Source organism: Phalangium opilio, unplaced genomic scaffold (genome assembly GCF_054372755.1).
Source record: "Phalangium opilio isolate 3A_F unplaced genomic scaffold, DU_Popi_V2 ptg000013l_1, whole genome shotgun sequence".
NCBI lineage: Eukaryota > Metazoa > Arthropoda > Arachnida > Opiliones > Phalangiidae > Phalangium > Phalangium opilio.
This window is the reverse complement of record NW_028324148.1, coordinates 6,548,083-6,564,547: the sequence shown is the minus strand read 5'-3', so window position 1 is coordinate 6,564,547 and position 16,465 is coordinate 6,548,083. Positions and strand designations below refer to the sequence as shown.

Here is a 16,465-nt window from a genome sequence, read left to right as displayed (position 1 = left end):
ATCAATGGCATACCAGTGACTTTGGTGAGAAATGAGATTCTGAAGAAAGTATTCTTAATGGAACAAGACTAATACAGTCTGGGAATTGTTTGTACTAGTTGTCGATGATCAAAATTACTCTGGATGTCTAGTATGAGAGCGATAAATTAACAGAAAGTGTAGAGGTACTATATATAGAAAACAAATTCTCAATTACCCGAAACAAATTTTTCAACTACTCGAAACTCGATAATAGCACTTTTCAATACTCGAGACTCCACTCGAAACCAAAAATTCAAGGCTTACAATACCTTTAATTGGACAAAAGTAAACCTTACCAAAGTCTTTCGCCACTGTTCTTACAAAGAATGTTTTTATAACTCAATACTTGCAATGATTGTAACCAAATTTTCGAAATGCCGTTCATCGACATTTATGCATTTACAACAGCAACAAGCAAGTATTTGACTCATTTCATTCTGCACATTTAAAATTATTGTTTCAACTCAATTAATTTCTCTACTTCGCATGTATAACCAGTATACTTTAGTTTTAGTATATAGATTTCGGGTGTACCTCGTATAGAGCATTACCGGTAGAGCAGTTCTCGAAATAGCAACCGCGATTCCAAAAAAAACAGCGGGTTTTTTTCAAAACTGCTGTTTTAGAAATAGTATTGTTTGTGTTGAGTTTTGCGCATTTCTTAACAAAACAGTTGTATTCTTTGGTTTCAAAAACCACCTTTTTCTGTGATCATTTAATCAGTAATGTGACCTACTAACGGCTCGCGTTCATGATTTTTTTGAAAGTACACTTAAATATTGTACTATTCTTCAGACTGTATCAGTTTAAAATTCTCATACCAGGATAGAAAAATAATTCGAGAAAGGTTGTTTTATTTCAGAAGTAGATAATTATAAACAGTATTTTTTTGGATAGGCATATTATAATTCGAGAAAGGTTATTTTATTTCGGAAGTAGATAATTGTAGACAGTAATTTTTGGAAAAGGCATATTATAATTTAAGAAAGGTTATTTTATTTCGGAAGTAGATAATTGTAAACAGTAATTTTTTGGAAAAGGCATATTATAATTTAAGAAAGGTTATTTTATTTCGGAAGTAGATAATTGTAAACAGTAATTTTTTGGAAAAGGCGTAACATTGTACCACTATTTGCAAAATATTACTAACCTAAGTCTCACCAAACGAAACAAAACCTAACCTGACCTCACCTAATACTATTTAGTTGAAAAAATCAACTTTAACCTAACCAAATTATCCATATCTGACCTAGTTCTTTTTGAGTTCATATAATCCAGCTGGGCCAGCTTACACCATAATAAACAACTATCGTTTTTCGCATATCTGTTTTTCCGCTCTTTAGAGATCTGCTGTAACGGTACGCCGCGTTTACGAGAACCGCTGTATCGGGCAAACTGCCATTTCGGGAACCGCAATTTAGGGAACTGCTGTTATGAGGACCACTATTATGAAATTCGCTCAGACGGGAACTGCTTCCCTAGATTTCTGCCCTGTATTATAAAACTTTGAATAGGAACAAGAAAATCCAATCAAATGTTTGAAGCTAAGAATTATTACGATTTTATGGTAATTAAAAAAATAAGATTATACATATACACATTGATTGTAAAATCTGTAAAGTATGAATTTATTTTTTGATGTGAATTAGGGGTCGTAGAGCATACCGCTTCTGCACTTGTGCAACAAGTCTTGTGGGGTTAGATCCCTGGCAGTAGCAACGGGTGAAAAACCTGGGAATAAACCCTTCCGCGTAGAATTTTCAAGTTCTCCCTCCACTTGTTATTAAATTTTCAGTTTCCTGTATGTTATTATCAAGTTTATACTTAAACTTCCTAATGTTAACGGTAATAGCATGAGTGAATCATATACTAGCTCCCTATAAGTTACTCAGCCACACTGGCCAATGTATCCATCGTTTTCTTCCCGCCAAAAAAGTGTTACCTATATGCGACCGCCAGTGAGAGAAAATAACACTATACTCTCGGCGCTTACGTATTTCCGGTAAAAAACCGGAAAAGGGGATCAACCAATGAAACTTTGAACCGAAAGGTAGTTAGTATAAGCAGACGACGTTTTAGAAATGTTGTGATTGCTTGCGGACGGTTCACAGTCGTATTTTATCTTTGAAATTATTTTAATGGGTAATTGGCGCAATAGGAAGTTTTATTTTTCTCATTAAAATGGCAGAATTTTGGATATTTTTGACAAAGCTTAAATGAAAGAAACTCATTTAAATTCAGAGCGTTGCCTACGGATTAAGAATTTTTATTACCTCTCCGTGTGACGTAGTCCAGGAGAGGTTCTGTAACGGCCGTGTCTGTCTGTGTGTCTGTCTGTCTGTCTGTCTGTCCGTCCGTCCGTTGTTACACCCACGTGACCGCGTTCGCAGTTTGCGTATCGGAGCAAACGTGTTCGCCATTTCCGAACTGCTTTCACAGTCACGGAAATGGCTCCTCTACTTGAGTTCTCACATCACCTGAGTTGAGTTCTTACTGGCTTCTAATCACCACCATCTTCGGGTCTTTGTCCATCCCACATTGACACCAGTCTGCACTTACACTGGCTTCTAACACCACCATCCACTGGTCTTCCGTCTATTCCACATAGACACCAATCTGTATCATTGGCTTCTACTCCATTATCATCGTTTGATTAGGATATACGCGGCGATCAGCTAGGGTTACGAGAAACGTCTAGCCTCCCTAAGGTGGGATCGCCACCAAAGGTTTTCGCAATTGCGCTTTTTCCTTACTATTATAATTGAAACGAATCGTATATATACCCCAAAATTTGAAGAAAGCGGGCAAGAGGGGTACCCTTCACTTTAAACGTCAATATTAGCAAAGTTTGAGAAGATAATAGGTATAACTTTATAAGATTAAAATAATTATATTTATTTAAATATTAAAGATCAACCTCTCGTGCAAAGAGAGAGATTATCATTGCCTCCTATATCTACCAAGGCCCGTGCATGCGATATATTTCCTTCATTGCCTCCTATATCTATCAAGGCCCGTGCATTGTGATATATTTCATTCATTGCCTCCTATATCTATCAAGGCACGTGCATTGTGATATATTCCATTCATTGCCTCCTATATCTATCAAGGCCCGTGCATTGCGATATATTTTTCAAAACAACAACCAAAATGGGAAGCTCCTCTCAGAAACATAATAATTTCTTTTCTCTGTATATGAAATGAAAATATGGATAAAATTGCGCTCCTTTAATGGTATGAATCCTAGCCTGTCTATTAATATTTTGCGTAAGAGTAATACGTTTTTAGCGAAGTCTAGAGAGGATAAACATAAGCGAGATTGTTTCGGAAAAAATACTGCTTCCACTAATGGGTTTATACTCCTTGTTACTGTTGTATAGAGTAATCATGATAAAAGCTTAAAAAATTACGAGAGGACAGACCTTTTTTTTCCTCTTGTTTTATTCTTAATAAGAATATAAAACATTTATTTTGTATCAAAAAATATTTTTTGGTGCTAAGATTGCTTTAAAAAAATCCAAACGGTTAGGCATGATGATATTTTTCAAATCTAATGAGATAACGCCCACCTAGTTGAAAATTGCCCTTTTTTATCCGCGGGAGCCATTTTTAATGAGAATTTCGATGCTAGTAGGTTGTCAATTAAACTACCGGTATATTATTGTTGTTGGAAATTGGATATTAAGTCAAATTAAGTGGTTGTAAAGATCCAGCAGGTTTTTGCCACTTCTTTTTGTGAGTATTTGATTTTTGTATGTAAAATGGAGGAAGATAATGTTGAGAATGAGGATGAAATGCGGAAGCGCAAAGCGCGGGAAAGGATGAGGGCAAAAAGGTCGACGTTTTCATTGGATACTAAGGTTATATAATCTTCTCGACACGGAGAGGTAATATTTTGGTTTTCCCAACTTGTTTGGTAGGCAACGTTCAGAGGCAGGAACTATTTATGGCGAGAGAACCAAACTTTATCAAAAAATAAGAAAAACAACAACTTAATAGTTATCTCGTATAAACCTTACTCAACTTTTTAATAATGCGTCTAAAGAACTAATAGATAAACTTAAAAAAAGACTCAACCCATTTTTAACGAAGCCTGTTGTGAAACCCAAATTATTTTTAAATAAGCAAAAGAATGATTGTGACGCAAAGAAACTAAAACCCCAAAACCGTTAATACCATTTGGAACTATCGTCACTTTAAGTTCTCGATACATTAATTTGAAAGCCCTAAGAGAGGGCGCCGTCTACTATCACTTTCACCCGCCTGCCATCCTCTCGACTATTCGGAAGAAAATGCTGGATACATTAGGCCAGTTTGACTGAGTAACTTATAGGAAGCTAGTATATGATTCACTCATGGTAATAGTTAGGATCAGGATCTATAGCATTTGGACTAGCCTCCACCGCTCTTTGGATTAAAAATGGACCCATCTGTAACAAAAGTATATTTCCTCGTACTGAGGGAATTATTTTTGGTCTAATATCCGCCATATTTAAGCTCATATTAATAATTTATTGGAAAATATGGATGATTTCAGATTTTTAGCGTTTTAAAACAAAAATCTTTATTTTGCCATTTTAGTGCTGGACGCAACGGGAAAGTTTCCATCCGGATTTCTTTCCTTTTCAACGAGTGAATTTGGATCGTACGAGCAATGTCTTCGCATTTTTGCGCCTGTTTCTCCATTTTTAAACAAAACAAATATTGAAGGACAATACTGTCTGCTGAAGTTCATTTTACCGCTTCCAAGAAAACCTAAATCACTTCCACTTGGAACTATTTTTCCATTTCAAAATTACACTTTTGAAACAGAGGTGAGATAAAATTGCCACTCTTATCAAAGTGAAAAGAAATAACAGGAAGTGAGCTTGGTCTTGGGGTTGACGAAAGACCAAGTACGATATCGATTTTCTGGGGCTTTTCTGGATCGACTAATGACTGCTTTAAATTTGGACGTGATCTCCAAAAGCTGCCTACGATAAAAAGTTTCTTATTATTGAAAAAAAAATCAATTTATAGCTTTTATAGGGTATGTGTATATGCACACGTCTAGTATTAAGAGGTTCAATGCTTAAAATTTGGACTAGAGCTCGGCATTTTCGATCAATTATCCACAAATTGGTGGATGGGTGACTCCCATAATCCCCCTGGACATAATCCCTCCAAAAATTTCCCCCCGTCCAAATGGGCATAAGACAAAATCCCCCCATTTGCAGACAAAATCCCCCAAATTGGAGACAAAATTCCCCGCTTACGGAACAAAATCCCCAGCTTGGAGACGAACCCTTCAGGGGTCATTCCTATTTTAGAGGTCTTTTTCCACAGTGGAAAATTTTTTAGTAGGATAGTAGTAAAAATAGTAGTATTCCCCGAACGAGGAAAAGCGGAACCAATGATGGAGAAAATAGTATGAATTGCGAACTAACCATAAATTGCCGCCTTTTCCAAAATATCGCTGACTAACCATAAATTTCCGCCTTTTCCAAAATATCGCTGACTAACCATAAATTTCTGCCTTTTCCAAAATATCGCTGACTAACCATAAATTTCCGCCATTTCCAAAATATCGCTGACTAACCATAAATTTCCGCCTTTTCCAAAATATCGCTGACTGACCATAAATTTCCGCCTTTTCCAAAATATCGCTGACTAACCATAAATTGCCGCCTTTTCCGAAATATCGCTGACTAACCATAAATTTCCGCCTTTTCCGAAATATCGCTGACTAACCATAAATTTCCGCCTTTTCCAAAATATCGCTGACTAACCATAAATTGCCGCCTTTTCCAAAATATCGCTGACTGACCATAAATTTCCGCCTTTTCCAAAATATCGCTGACTAACCATAAATTTCTGCCTTTTCCAAAATATCGCTGACTAACCATAAATTTCTGCCTTTTCCAAAATATCGCTGACTAACCATAAATTTCTGCCTTTTCCAAAATATCGCTGACTAACCATAAATTTCTGCCTTTTCCAAAATATCGCTGACTAACCATAAATTTCCGCCATTTCCAAAATATCGCTGACTAACCATAAATTTCCGCCTTTTCCAAAATATCGCTGACTGACCATAAATTTCCGCCTTTTCCGAAATATCGCTGACTAACCATAAATTGCCGCCTTTTCCAAAATATCGCTGACTAACCATAAATTTCTGCCTTTTCCAAAATATCGCTGACTAACCATAAATTTCTGCCTTTTCCAAAATATCGCTGACTAACCATAAATTGCCGCCTTTTCCAAAATATTGCTGACTAACCATAAATTGCCGCCTTTTCCAAAATATTGCTGACTAACCATAAATTTCCGCCTTTTCCAAAATATCGCTGACTAACCATAAATTTCCGCCTTTTCCGAAATATCGCTGACTAACCATAAATTTCCGCCTTTTCCAAAATATCGCTGACTAACCATAAATTTCCGCCTTTTCCAAAATATCGCTGACTAACCATAAATTGCCGCCTTTTCCAAAATATCGCTGACTAACCATAAATTTCTGCCTTTTCCAAAATATCGCTGACTAACCATAAATTTCCGCCTTTTCCAAAATATTGCTGACTAACCATAAATTTCTGCCTTTTCCAAAATATCGCTGACTAACCATAAATTTCCGCCTTTTCCAAAATATTGCTGACTAACCATAAATTTCTGCCTTTTCCAAAATATCGCTGACTAACCATAAATTGCCGCCTTTTCAAAAATATTGCTGACTAACCATAAATTTCCGCCTTTTCCAAAATATTGGAATTTAGTTTACTTCTTTTGGTTTAGGAACATTGTTTGCAATACTTTTCACTCTTGTGAATTGTACTTTTGCATTATTATTAAAGATAATCTTTGGATTTGGGCTTCCGTTTACCTTTACTTCTAAATGCCTATTATCTGGGGGATTTTCAATAAAATGATCCTTTCGGTAGGATTTTGGGCCAAATGGTAGTATAACGCCTCCACGGATTTTTAAAAGTTTATAGTCGATTCCTATAGTAAACGAGGTGGGGAACACGATGCCGTCAAAATTTTTCACCGCAAATGATTTTTAAAAAAAAAAAAAAAAAAAAGGTAGCACATATTACTTATGGTTGTTTTTATATTTGATATTTGGGGCGCATACACTTGTTTAGATTATGTTTGGGATATTTTAGGTTCAGGTTAGGTTAGGTTAGGTTAGTTTTAGGTTAGGTTAGTTTTAGGTTAGGTTAGGTTAGGTTAGGTTAGGTTAGGTTAGTTTTAGGTTAGTTTTAGGTTAGTTTTAGGTTAGTTTTAGGTTAGGTTAGGTTAGGTTAGGTTAGTTTTAGGTTAGTTTTAGGTTAGTTTTAGGTTAGTTTTAGGTTAGGTTAGGTTAGGTTAGGTTAGGTTAGGTTAGGTTAGGTTAGGTTAGGTTAGGTTAGGTTCAGTTTCTATTAGATTTGTCCTTTTCCAAAATATTGCAATTTTCATAAAAAAAAAAAAATTCATAATCATTTGCGGTGAAAAATTTTGACGGCATCGTGTTCCCCACCTCGTTTACTATAGGAAACGACTATAAACTTTTAAAAATCCGTGGAGGCGTTATACTACTATTTTACCGGATTTTGTCCTGGACGTTTTCTCGGGGGGGATTTTGTACAAACACGTCTAAAATCTGGGGGAAAAAGTCTTGGCAAATCCAAAATAGAGGGATTTTGTCCGGGGGGATTATGTCCAGGGGGATTATGTACGAGACCCATTGGTGGATAACCGATTATTTATAAACAAATTTGTGGATTATAATACGATTTAACATGTAAGTTCTGTGGATAATTTTCGGGTATGGATAAAGATAAAATAAAGTGGATAATTGATCGAAAATGCTGAGCTCTAATTTGGACCCGTAGGTCTTAAAGACAACTAACCTAAACTAAGTCTTACCTGACTTGACCTATTAAACCAACAATATTTTGAAAAAGGCAGGTGTTTATTGTATATAAACTTAGCTAGTAGTTTTCACGATTATTTAGAGGACGATCGCCTATCAACTTAGTTATGTAATTAATCGGGCAGTTAAGCAAGCAATTTAGTTTAGCTTTAACTTCCATTTTCTAATAATATTTCGTAATTTGTGGGTGTGAGTGCTTGTGTTCCTGGAAAAATCAATATTCCGAGCCTAGAAAATCGACTGAATAATGGATTAATGGTAAAGAAAAATTGGCAAATTATTATGTTCTTGAATATCAAAATATAATAAAAATTATTTGTTGAATTATAACATTAAAATTTTGATTAAATAAACCTGTATTTATACCATTGTAAATAATACACCCAAAAAAAAAACTCGCCAAGAAACTCTCCCGTAAACGCCCAAAAAGATCACCTTTGAACAGAAAAAAGCTCCCGTGTGAACACTTATAACGCTCTCGTTAAAAAGCCAAAATCGCTATCATTTGAATATCAAAAACAGTCGCCTTTGAACACACATAATGCTCTTGTTTTAAAGCCATAAACACTCTTGTTTGAACTCCAAAAACAATCTCATTTTAACGCCAAAATGTTCTTATTTGAACGCTTAAAACGCTCTAGTTTGAATACTAATACAATCCTATTAGAACGCCAAAACGACCATGTCTGAACATTTCATTAGCGCAAGGCAGTTATTCAAAATTTAATGGAATAAAGATACATTTTTGAGTGGTAATATATAAGCTGTTCAAAAATGAATGCTAATGTTAAGTTTTGATCGATATGACGGTAGGTTATTCAAAAATGAATATTCGTGGTTAGTTTTGAACGCGTAAAACACTCCTTGTTCAAAATTGAATGTTTCTGGTAAAATCTGAATTCGTCAATAGAGGTTTGTTCAAAATTGAACCGTAGTTATCATTTTTGAATGCTGAAAGCACGCTCATTTTTATCAGTGTGGAGTGGAAGCCTAATTTCCAGATTGGTGTCTATATTGTACAGAAGACTCAAGACTGGTATGTGATGGTGTTGGTAGAAGCCGATTAATACAGGTTGGTGTCATTGTGGTATAGATGATGACCTCTCCATGAGGTCATCGTCACTTGGAGAGATGAAACACCGTAAAGAAGTCGATTTCCGATATACGAGAAAAGAAATTTCTCGTGTTTTCACTTTCTGTTAATTCTGTTTGCCTTTAAAACACTGTTAGCCAAAGATGATTGGAAAATTTCCCTCGAAAACTGTTCTTCCAATATACGGATTCAAAAAGATATAACAAACAATTTTATTTCATTAAGGTTTTTGAACATTGGAAAATGTTTGCCAGATTTTTGTACAGCACAGCCCCAAGTCTAGGGATATGTGTTCCATCATTTTGCACCAAAGAAGATATTGGTTCAATTGCGAAATTCTGTAAGTTCTTCGACAGAAATATATTTTAATTGCTCTCGAATTGTTTTATTAATTGCATTGTCTAATTTCTTAATTTGTTTGCAATTTCTAGTTTTAAAGGATCTGCCAATAAAACCGGTCGTCGAAAGGTGTGAAACAAAAATATCACAGTTCAAAACTTTAGAGAAACCTCAACTATTTATTCTGTGAGTGTTTTGTTCATCATGGTATAAAAACATAAGAATGAGAAGTAGAATAAGTCAAGTGGACAATGTGAATCAATGAAAGTGACGAGTTAAAATCTCCAGAGAATCAGCGTGGCATTATAAAATTTCAAATTGACAAAAGTCCAACGATGAAACCGTATTATTTGAATCGGACTTACGAGGAAGAAACACATGGTCCATGCCCTTAAGATTTATCCAAGAGCACTGCAATGTTCATAAATTTTCTTATTTTATTTTCAGTTCCATTTTGGGTGTATTTTTGCTACTTGTTGTCTCCTCTACTATTTATATTTCTTGGATAAAACCGGTAAAAAGCGCAACAACTGAAAGTAAGGATTGTTAACTACGCTTAATTTTCTGTACATCAAACTCACTCGAAATAACTCCGAAAATATTAAAAACAGGTTCGAAACTTCGTCTTGAAATCGTTCAATCATTTTGCATGTTTAATAATGCACGAAGTATTTTTGATGTGAGCAGTTCAAGCGATGAGACTCTCAACTTTATTCACGGAATCAAAGCTATCTCCGGGATTTGGGTCACTTTATGTCATATGTTCGTCCAATTTAACATCGACGTTATTCGTACGATACAATTATGAATCATCATTATAAATTTAAGTAGAGTATGACACAGAGCTGTGCTAATTAGCTGACAACTAATTGAATTAGAATAAGCAATTAGATAAATATTTTTGAACTAATTAATTAGCCAATTAGCAATTAGATAAATGTTTTTGAACTAATTAATTAGCCAATTAGCAATTACATAAATATTTTTGAATGAATTAATTAGCCAATTAGCAATCAGATAAATATTTTTGAACTAATTAATTAGCCAATTAGCAATTAGATAAATATTTTTGAACTAATTAATTAGCCAATTTGCAATTAGATAAATATTTTTGAAGTAATTAATTAGCCAATTAGCAATTAGACACAGAAACTAATTAAATTCAATTAGAAATTAGACATCTCATTATCAAACTAATTAGTTAGAATTACTAATTTCTAATTACTTACTGTCTAATTATGGTAAAAAAGAAACCATAAGTAAACAAAAGTATAATGGTGCGCATGGATTTCCTACATTGGTAATGCAAAGTTTAATCATGGATAAAGAATGCGCGTGAGGAAATTTGTTTTCACTCTACAGGATCGGCAACTCCCTATCTCGAGCGACAGCTTATTCTGTATATACTTTGTTACAATATCTACCTTCCGATTAATGAGATATGAAAGAGATATAAAAACGTATTTATTGATACACTTTGAGAAGGTTTGTCTACATGACTATTGAGATCGCGTGACGATGACTGACTAAAATATTTTCCTCGGGCTTGGCCCTTACAGTTTCTTTTCTTTTACATATCTTTGCCTAGATGGCGGTATAGTACCTATGTTATTGCTTTTGGCGGGTGTTTTAATTTTACTGATTGAAAATGCTACAATCCTCCCCTTGGGATTTTTATTTATTATTATATTTTAAACTAAGGTAACGCGAAAACAAAATAAAAGTCCAAATGGTTAAATGTTCAGGAATTGTAGAAATATCACATTTCATCTATCAAGTAACGAGGGGGACGTCGATGTTCGCGCTGAGGATAGCGACGTTCTCGGATAGGTGGATCAAGATTTGATTCGGGTGGATAGGATCTGTGCTATCTGTTATAGGAACATCCCTTGGACATGCCTCTTGGCTGGGCAAGGTCGTGGTCGGTTGTGGCAGAGGCACGGGAGTGTCCTTGTTAGGTTGACTCCAACGCTGAGCAGATACTCCTTTATACGACTTGTAGAAGCTTTGGTTACGCGTTATCGTGCGATGGTTATTAGAGAGTTTAATCATCCCCTATACGCGTACGTGTAGCCACCTTTGACAATGCATTGGTCTAATGCACTGTGGAAGGTAGCTACACGTACGCGTTTAGGGGATGCTTAAACTCTCTATTAGTAGCTGTAATCATTGAACCTTTTATTTTCGTGACTACCAGAATCTCTGGATCATATGTCGGATAAAGTTTGCCTTTCTTTCGGGTCTGGACTAATACTGAATCGCCTATTGAGAAAGGTGTCGCATGTATAATGAAACGTTTATCAGCGTGGTATTTCATTATCGCCTTAGCTGCGGCGTCGTTTTCTTGAATATTGTTGGGCAGTATTTCGATCTGTTTTGGAGATTGAGGTAACTTGCATTGTAAATCACGACCAAACATCAACGTCGCTGGTGCAAGGTTTGTTGACGAGTGTGGTGTTGCGCGGTAGTTTAGTAGAAATGTATTCAAGGCGTCTTGCCATTTAGATCGTTCGATTGAAGACGTTTGGAGCGATTTCTTCAAGGTTCTGCTCATCCTTTCGACTAGACCATTAGCTTGTGGCCAGAGAGGAGTTACACGACGATGCGTAAAACCCATTTCTTTCGCGAAATCCGAAAACTGATAGCCGTTAAAGGGGGGTCCGTTATCGGAGCGAACCGTGGTCAGAATACCGAATGTGCAGAAGAGACGGTGTAAGATGGGAATAACGTATCCTCCTGCTGTGGAGCGGACCAGTTCCACAAGGGGAAAACACGAATAGTCATCCACCAAGACGAGAAGGTATTCGCCTGTAGGAAGTGGACCGGCAAAGTCAATTGATAGTGACTTCCACGGCGCTTCTGGTAAGGGGGAATGATTGAGGGGTCCACGATTGCTTGGTAATGCGGTGGTTTGGCAAGCGAGACAGTCTTGGACCATCTTGTCCACCATTAGATCCATCCCAGGGAACCACACCTTTGCTCGTAACAATTGTTTGGTCTTCGTAATACCTTGGTGACCCTCATGTTCAAGGGTTACAGCAGCTTCCCGCAACGATGTCGGTAGGACGATGCGAGAGTTACGCATGAGGACCTCCTCGGCCATGTACAACTCATGTTTGATTGGTTCCATAGCTAGAAGTTCCTGAGCTACGCTAGCATTACGATCGGATGTGCGAGATTTACGCCACGAGTCATAGGTCAAAAGCGTCTTGATTTTCTGAATGGCTGCATCCTCCCGTGAGGCTAGGACAACCTGATCGTACGTCATGGCGTGAGGTATGGCTTTGGTTAAGATGTGGAGGGCATACACATCAGCCAAGTGTGCATTCTGGTATGGTACCGCTTGGACGTCAGGGGAGCGCGAGAGAAAATCTGCAGGGTTGGTATCGCCGGCTTCGTAGCGGGTGACGTAGTCATACCGTTGTAAGCGTAAGCGCCAACGTTCGATTCGAGCCGGTGAATGCGGATTGGTAGAGTTGAAGACAAAAACCAACGGTTTGTGGTCAGTCACGATGGTAAAGGATTTGCCAAAAAGGTAGATATGAAACTTTTCGCAGGCCCAAAAAATGCCCAGGGCCTCTTTCTCGATGTGAGAGTAATTCCTCTCGGAGGACGTTAAGGTTCGGCTGGCAAAAGCGATGATCAGGCGCTTCCTCTGTCGGTCAACTTGAGTGAGAATGGCGCCCAAGCCGACAGGACTAGCGTCGGTGTAGCCTTTAGCGGTAAATTTGGGTTAAAGAAGGCCAGGCTGCGCGCGGAGGTCAGTTCGGTCTTGATTTGCTTAAATGCCTCTATTTGTGGTGTCTTCCATTCGAAGATGGCTTCTGCCTTGGTAAGGCGTCGTAGTGGTTCAGCCAATGTGGAATAATGTGGTAAGAAGCGAGAGCAGAATGTTACCATCCCTAAGAAGCTGCGAACGTCTTTCGCTGTTTTCGAGGGAGCAGCATGGACTAATGCTGTTACTTTGCCAGGATCCAGTTGTAAACCTTGGGCACTGATGATCATGCCAAAAAATGAGAGTGAGGTCTTGTTGAACTCACATTTTTCTTGGTTTAGCGTTATCCCGCTTTCCGAAAATCCAAGGTTTTATCATGAGCGGCCTGATCAGGTCCACCCAAGACAATGTCGTCCGCCAGATTTAGCGTGCGAGGTATGTGTCGTATGACTTCGTGGATGGCATGTTGAAAGACCTCGGCGGCAGATGAGATGACAAAATTCAAACGCTTGTATCTATAGATTCCGTTGTGAGAGGCGAAGGTGGTTATGTGCCTTGATGATGGGTCTAACTCTAGTTGATGATAACCACTGCGTAGATCCAATTTGGAAAAGACTTTACATCCATTCAGAGTCGCTACTATGTCTTCGATGGTTGGTGTAGGATAGCGTTCACGGATTATTGCAGCGTTTGGTGCTCGCATGTCAACGCAAACTCTTATGTTTGGTTTTAGGGAATCGTTCCGCGGCGGTTTCGCTACGATTACCAGTGGCGATATCCAAGAGGTCGGGCCGGTAGCCTTTTCAATGATATCTTGGTGTTCTAAGTTTCGGAGTTCTTCATCCAGAGCATCCCTTAGGTGAAAAGGCACGCGCCGTGCTGGTTGAGCCACGGGCGGTATATTGGGATTAATGTGAAGCGTGATCGGCTTGCACTTGAGCTTCCCTATGCCTTGGAATACTTCCGGATATCGTGACAACAGGATCTTGGTAGAGTCGATGAGCGTATTGTTGTTCACCGCAAAGACTAAGCCCAGGTCTACACTGGATTTGTAACCCAGAATTGGTTTGGTGTGTGGTCCAACAGTGGAGACGACCATTATCGAGGTTTGAATGGTTCTCTCTTTGTGCGTCAGCCGGGTACCAAAGGAACCTATTATGTTCAAGGCTGTATTAGCACCATAGGCAAAGACCTTGGTAGTCGGTTCGTGTAGAGGTGGTACAGGGTCGAGAGAAAGATAATCAGCTCGATCAAGGATATTAACCGTGGCGCCGGTGTCTACAATCCATTTGATATTGGTGTTTCCGATAGCGATCTTGACTTGTGGTGGATCCCAGATAGGTTCGGGTTCGGTTAGAACTGGTGAGATAGTTGTTTCTGGGGTTTCAAGATAAAAGATGGATTCATCTGAATCTTCTCGGTTGTGGGACGCGGAAGCGGTTGTTTCCGTAGACGCTGGTAAAACGGATCGAATTTGTCGATGTGGTTGTTGTCGATGTGGTTGCTTTTTCTGATTGGTTCGTGTCGGTGCAGAAACGCTTGCGCTTTGGTATGATGGCGGTTTGCCAGAACGACAGCATTGAGCAAAATGGCCTTCTCTCCCACAGGTATGACAAGTCTTGCCATATGCTGGACAGCCACTTCTGCCGTCTTTGTGTGGATAGGTGCCGCCACACAGTCCGCAGACTCTGGTTGGCTGAGCGTTGGTAGGCGATGATTTGTGCTTGGTTTGCGTCAGCGCGAAAAGAGGTTTCTGTGCCGTCTGGTGGAGGAGCGTACTATCTTCGATACCTTTAGATTGGGCAGATGCCAGTTCGTCAGCACGAGCTGTATCGAGTACCTGAGTTAGGGTTAGGCTTGCATCCCGTAAGATTTTGTTTCTAAGAGTTGATGATCGACAACTCTGGATGATTTGGATCTTGATTTCTCGAGCGATATCCGTAAAATTACATGTGGCAGCTAAATGACGTAAGCGGGTATGATATTGGTCCATGGTTTCGCCTTGTCTTTGTTTAGCCGCGCGGAAAACTATGATTTCATAATCATGATTGCAAGCAGGCGCAAAGTGGTTGCTTAGCTTTGATTTAGCCTCTGGGTAGGTTTAGGATCGGTTGGTACGTTGATATTTTCAAAGATCTCCTCGACTTCAGCGCCAGCATAATGGAGTAATAACGCTTTCTGCTGCGAATCATTGGTGACAGCGGTTGCCGTCAACAAATTTTCGAATCGTCGGAGCCATGTTTTCCAACGAGTCGCCGTTTCCGCGGCTGCGCCATAAACGGCGAAGGGCTCAAACAAAGGTAAAGAGACAAAGTCCTTCGGAGGTGGTGGTGGTACAGACATAATTAACTCCGTTAATTATCACGAGGTACGAAAAAAATAAGAGGGCTATCGCGATCCCATCTCCGTCGCCATTAATGTAATATCTACCTTCCGATTAATGAGATATGAAAGAGATATAAAAACGTATTTATTGATACACTTTGAGAAGGTTTGTCTACATGACTATTGAGATCGCGTGACGATGACTGACTAAAATATTTTCCTCGGGCTTGGCCCTTACAGTTTCTTTTCTTTTACATATCTTTGCCTAGATGGCGGTATAGTACCTATGTTATTGCTTTTGGCGGGTGTTTTAATTTTACTGATTGAAAATGCTACAGTTGTCAGGACGCGCAAAGCTATTTCTCTATGTAACGTAGCTTTGTATGTGCTGTCAAGAGACTAAAACTTCAGGATCTTCAGGAATTAAAATATCCGCGAGTTTTTTAGCTCGAGTGCACGGACCTCTAGGCTGTAGTAGTAGTAGGCTGTAGGCAACACACGTATTTGAAACTAAGGCCTAGAGGTCTGTGCACTCGAGCCAAAAAACTCGCGGATATTTTAAATCCTGAAGATCCTGAAGTTTTTTGTCTCATGACAGCACGTACAAAGCTACGTTACATAGAGAAATAGCTTAGCGCGTGCTGACAACCGATATTGTAACAGAGTGTATACAGAATAAGCTGTCGCTCGAGATAGGGAGCCGATCCTATAGCGTGAAAACAAATTTCCGCACGCGCATTCTTTATCCATGGTTTAATGTTTTAATGCCCTCTAAAAACGGGTACAGAAGTCGTGAATTATTCTCGAAAAATGAATCAAGCCACGAGCCTTCCGTCATGTTAAAATTTGGCTCATTTCTTCATTTTCTTGCCACAGTTCCTATAATGGACTCCTGAGTAGTAAATCCATGGGCACTGCTATTAATTCGAGAAAATTAAAAATTACGATTTACCAAATTTTCTTAGACATCACTGTGCGGGAATTTCATTCACGAAGAGAAAGTACTAGTACTAGTATTCTCTATTGTTTTGAGGAGCTGAAAAGTAGCACGAAGGTTTTCTCGTCGATAATATAA

The 16,465-nt window shown here is 38.5% G+C and overlaps 1 protein-coding gene across 1 annotated transcript; it reads left to right on the top strand.

Annotated features, from left to right (window-relative positions):
• Positions 1-9,254: 9,254 nt before the first annotated feature.
• Positions 9,255-16,465, top strand: LOC149708714 (uncharacterized). Its single transcript, XM_089863854.1, has 5 exons — positions 9,255-9,351; positions 9,443-9,536; positions 9,798-9,886; positions 9,962-10,141; positions 16,356-16,465. The coding sequence occupies exons 1-5, from the start codon at positions 9,255-9,257 to the stop codon at positions 16,463-16,465; spliced, it is 570 nt and encodes a 189-aa protein (XP_089719980.1).

What these genes read in the sequence shown, in the direction of transcription:
- LOC149708714 (XM_089863854.1), top strand. Translation starts at nt 9,255, where the DNA reads ATGTTTGCCAGATTTTTGTACAGCACAGCCCCAAGTCTAGGGATATGT. An exon ending in AAACCTCAACTATTTATTCT is followed by an intron (nt 9,537 to 9,797) that starts GTGAGTGTTTTG and finishes TTTTATTTTCAG; the next exon opens with TTCCATTTTGGGTGTATTTT. An exon ending in AAAAAGCGCAACAACTGAAA is followed by an intron (nt 9,887 to 9,961) that starts GTAAGGATTGTT and finishes TATTAAAAACAG; the next exon opens with GTTCGAAACTTCGTCTTGAA.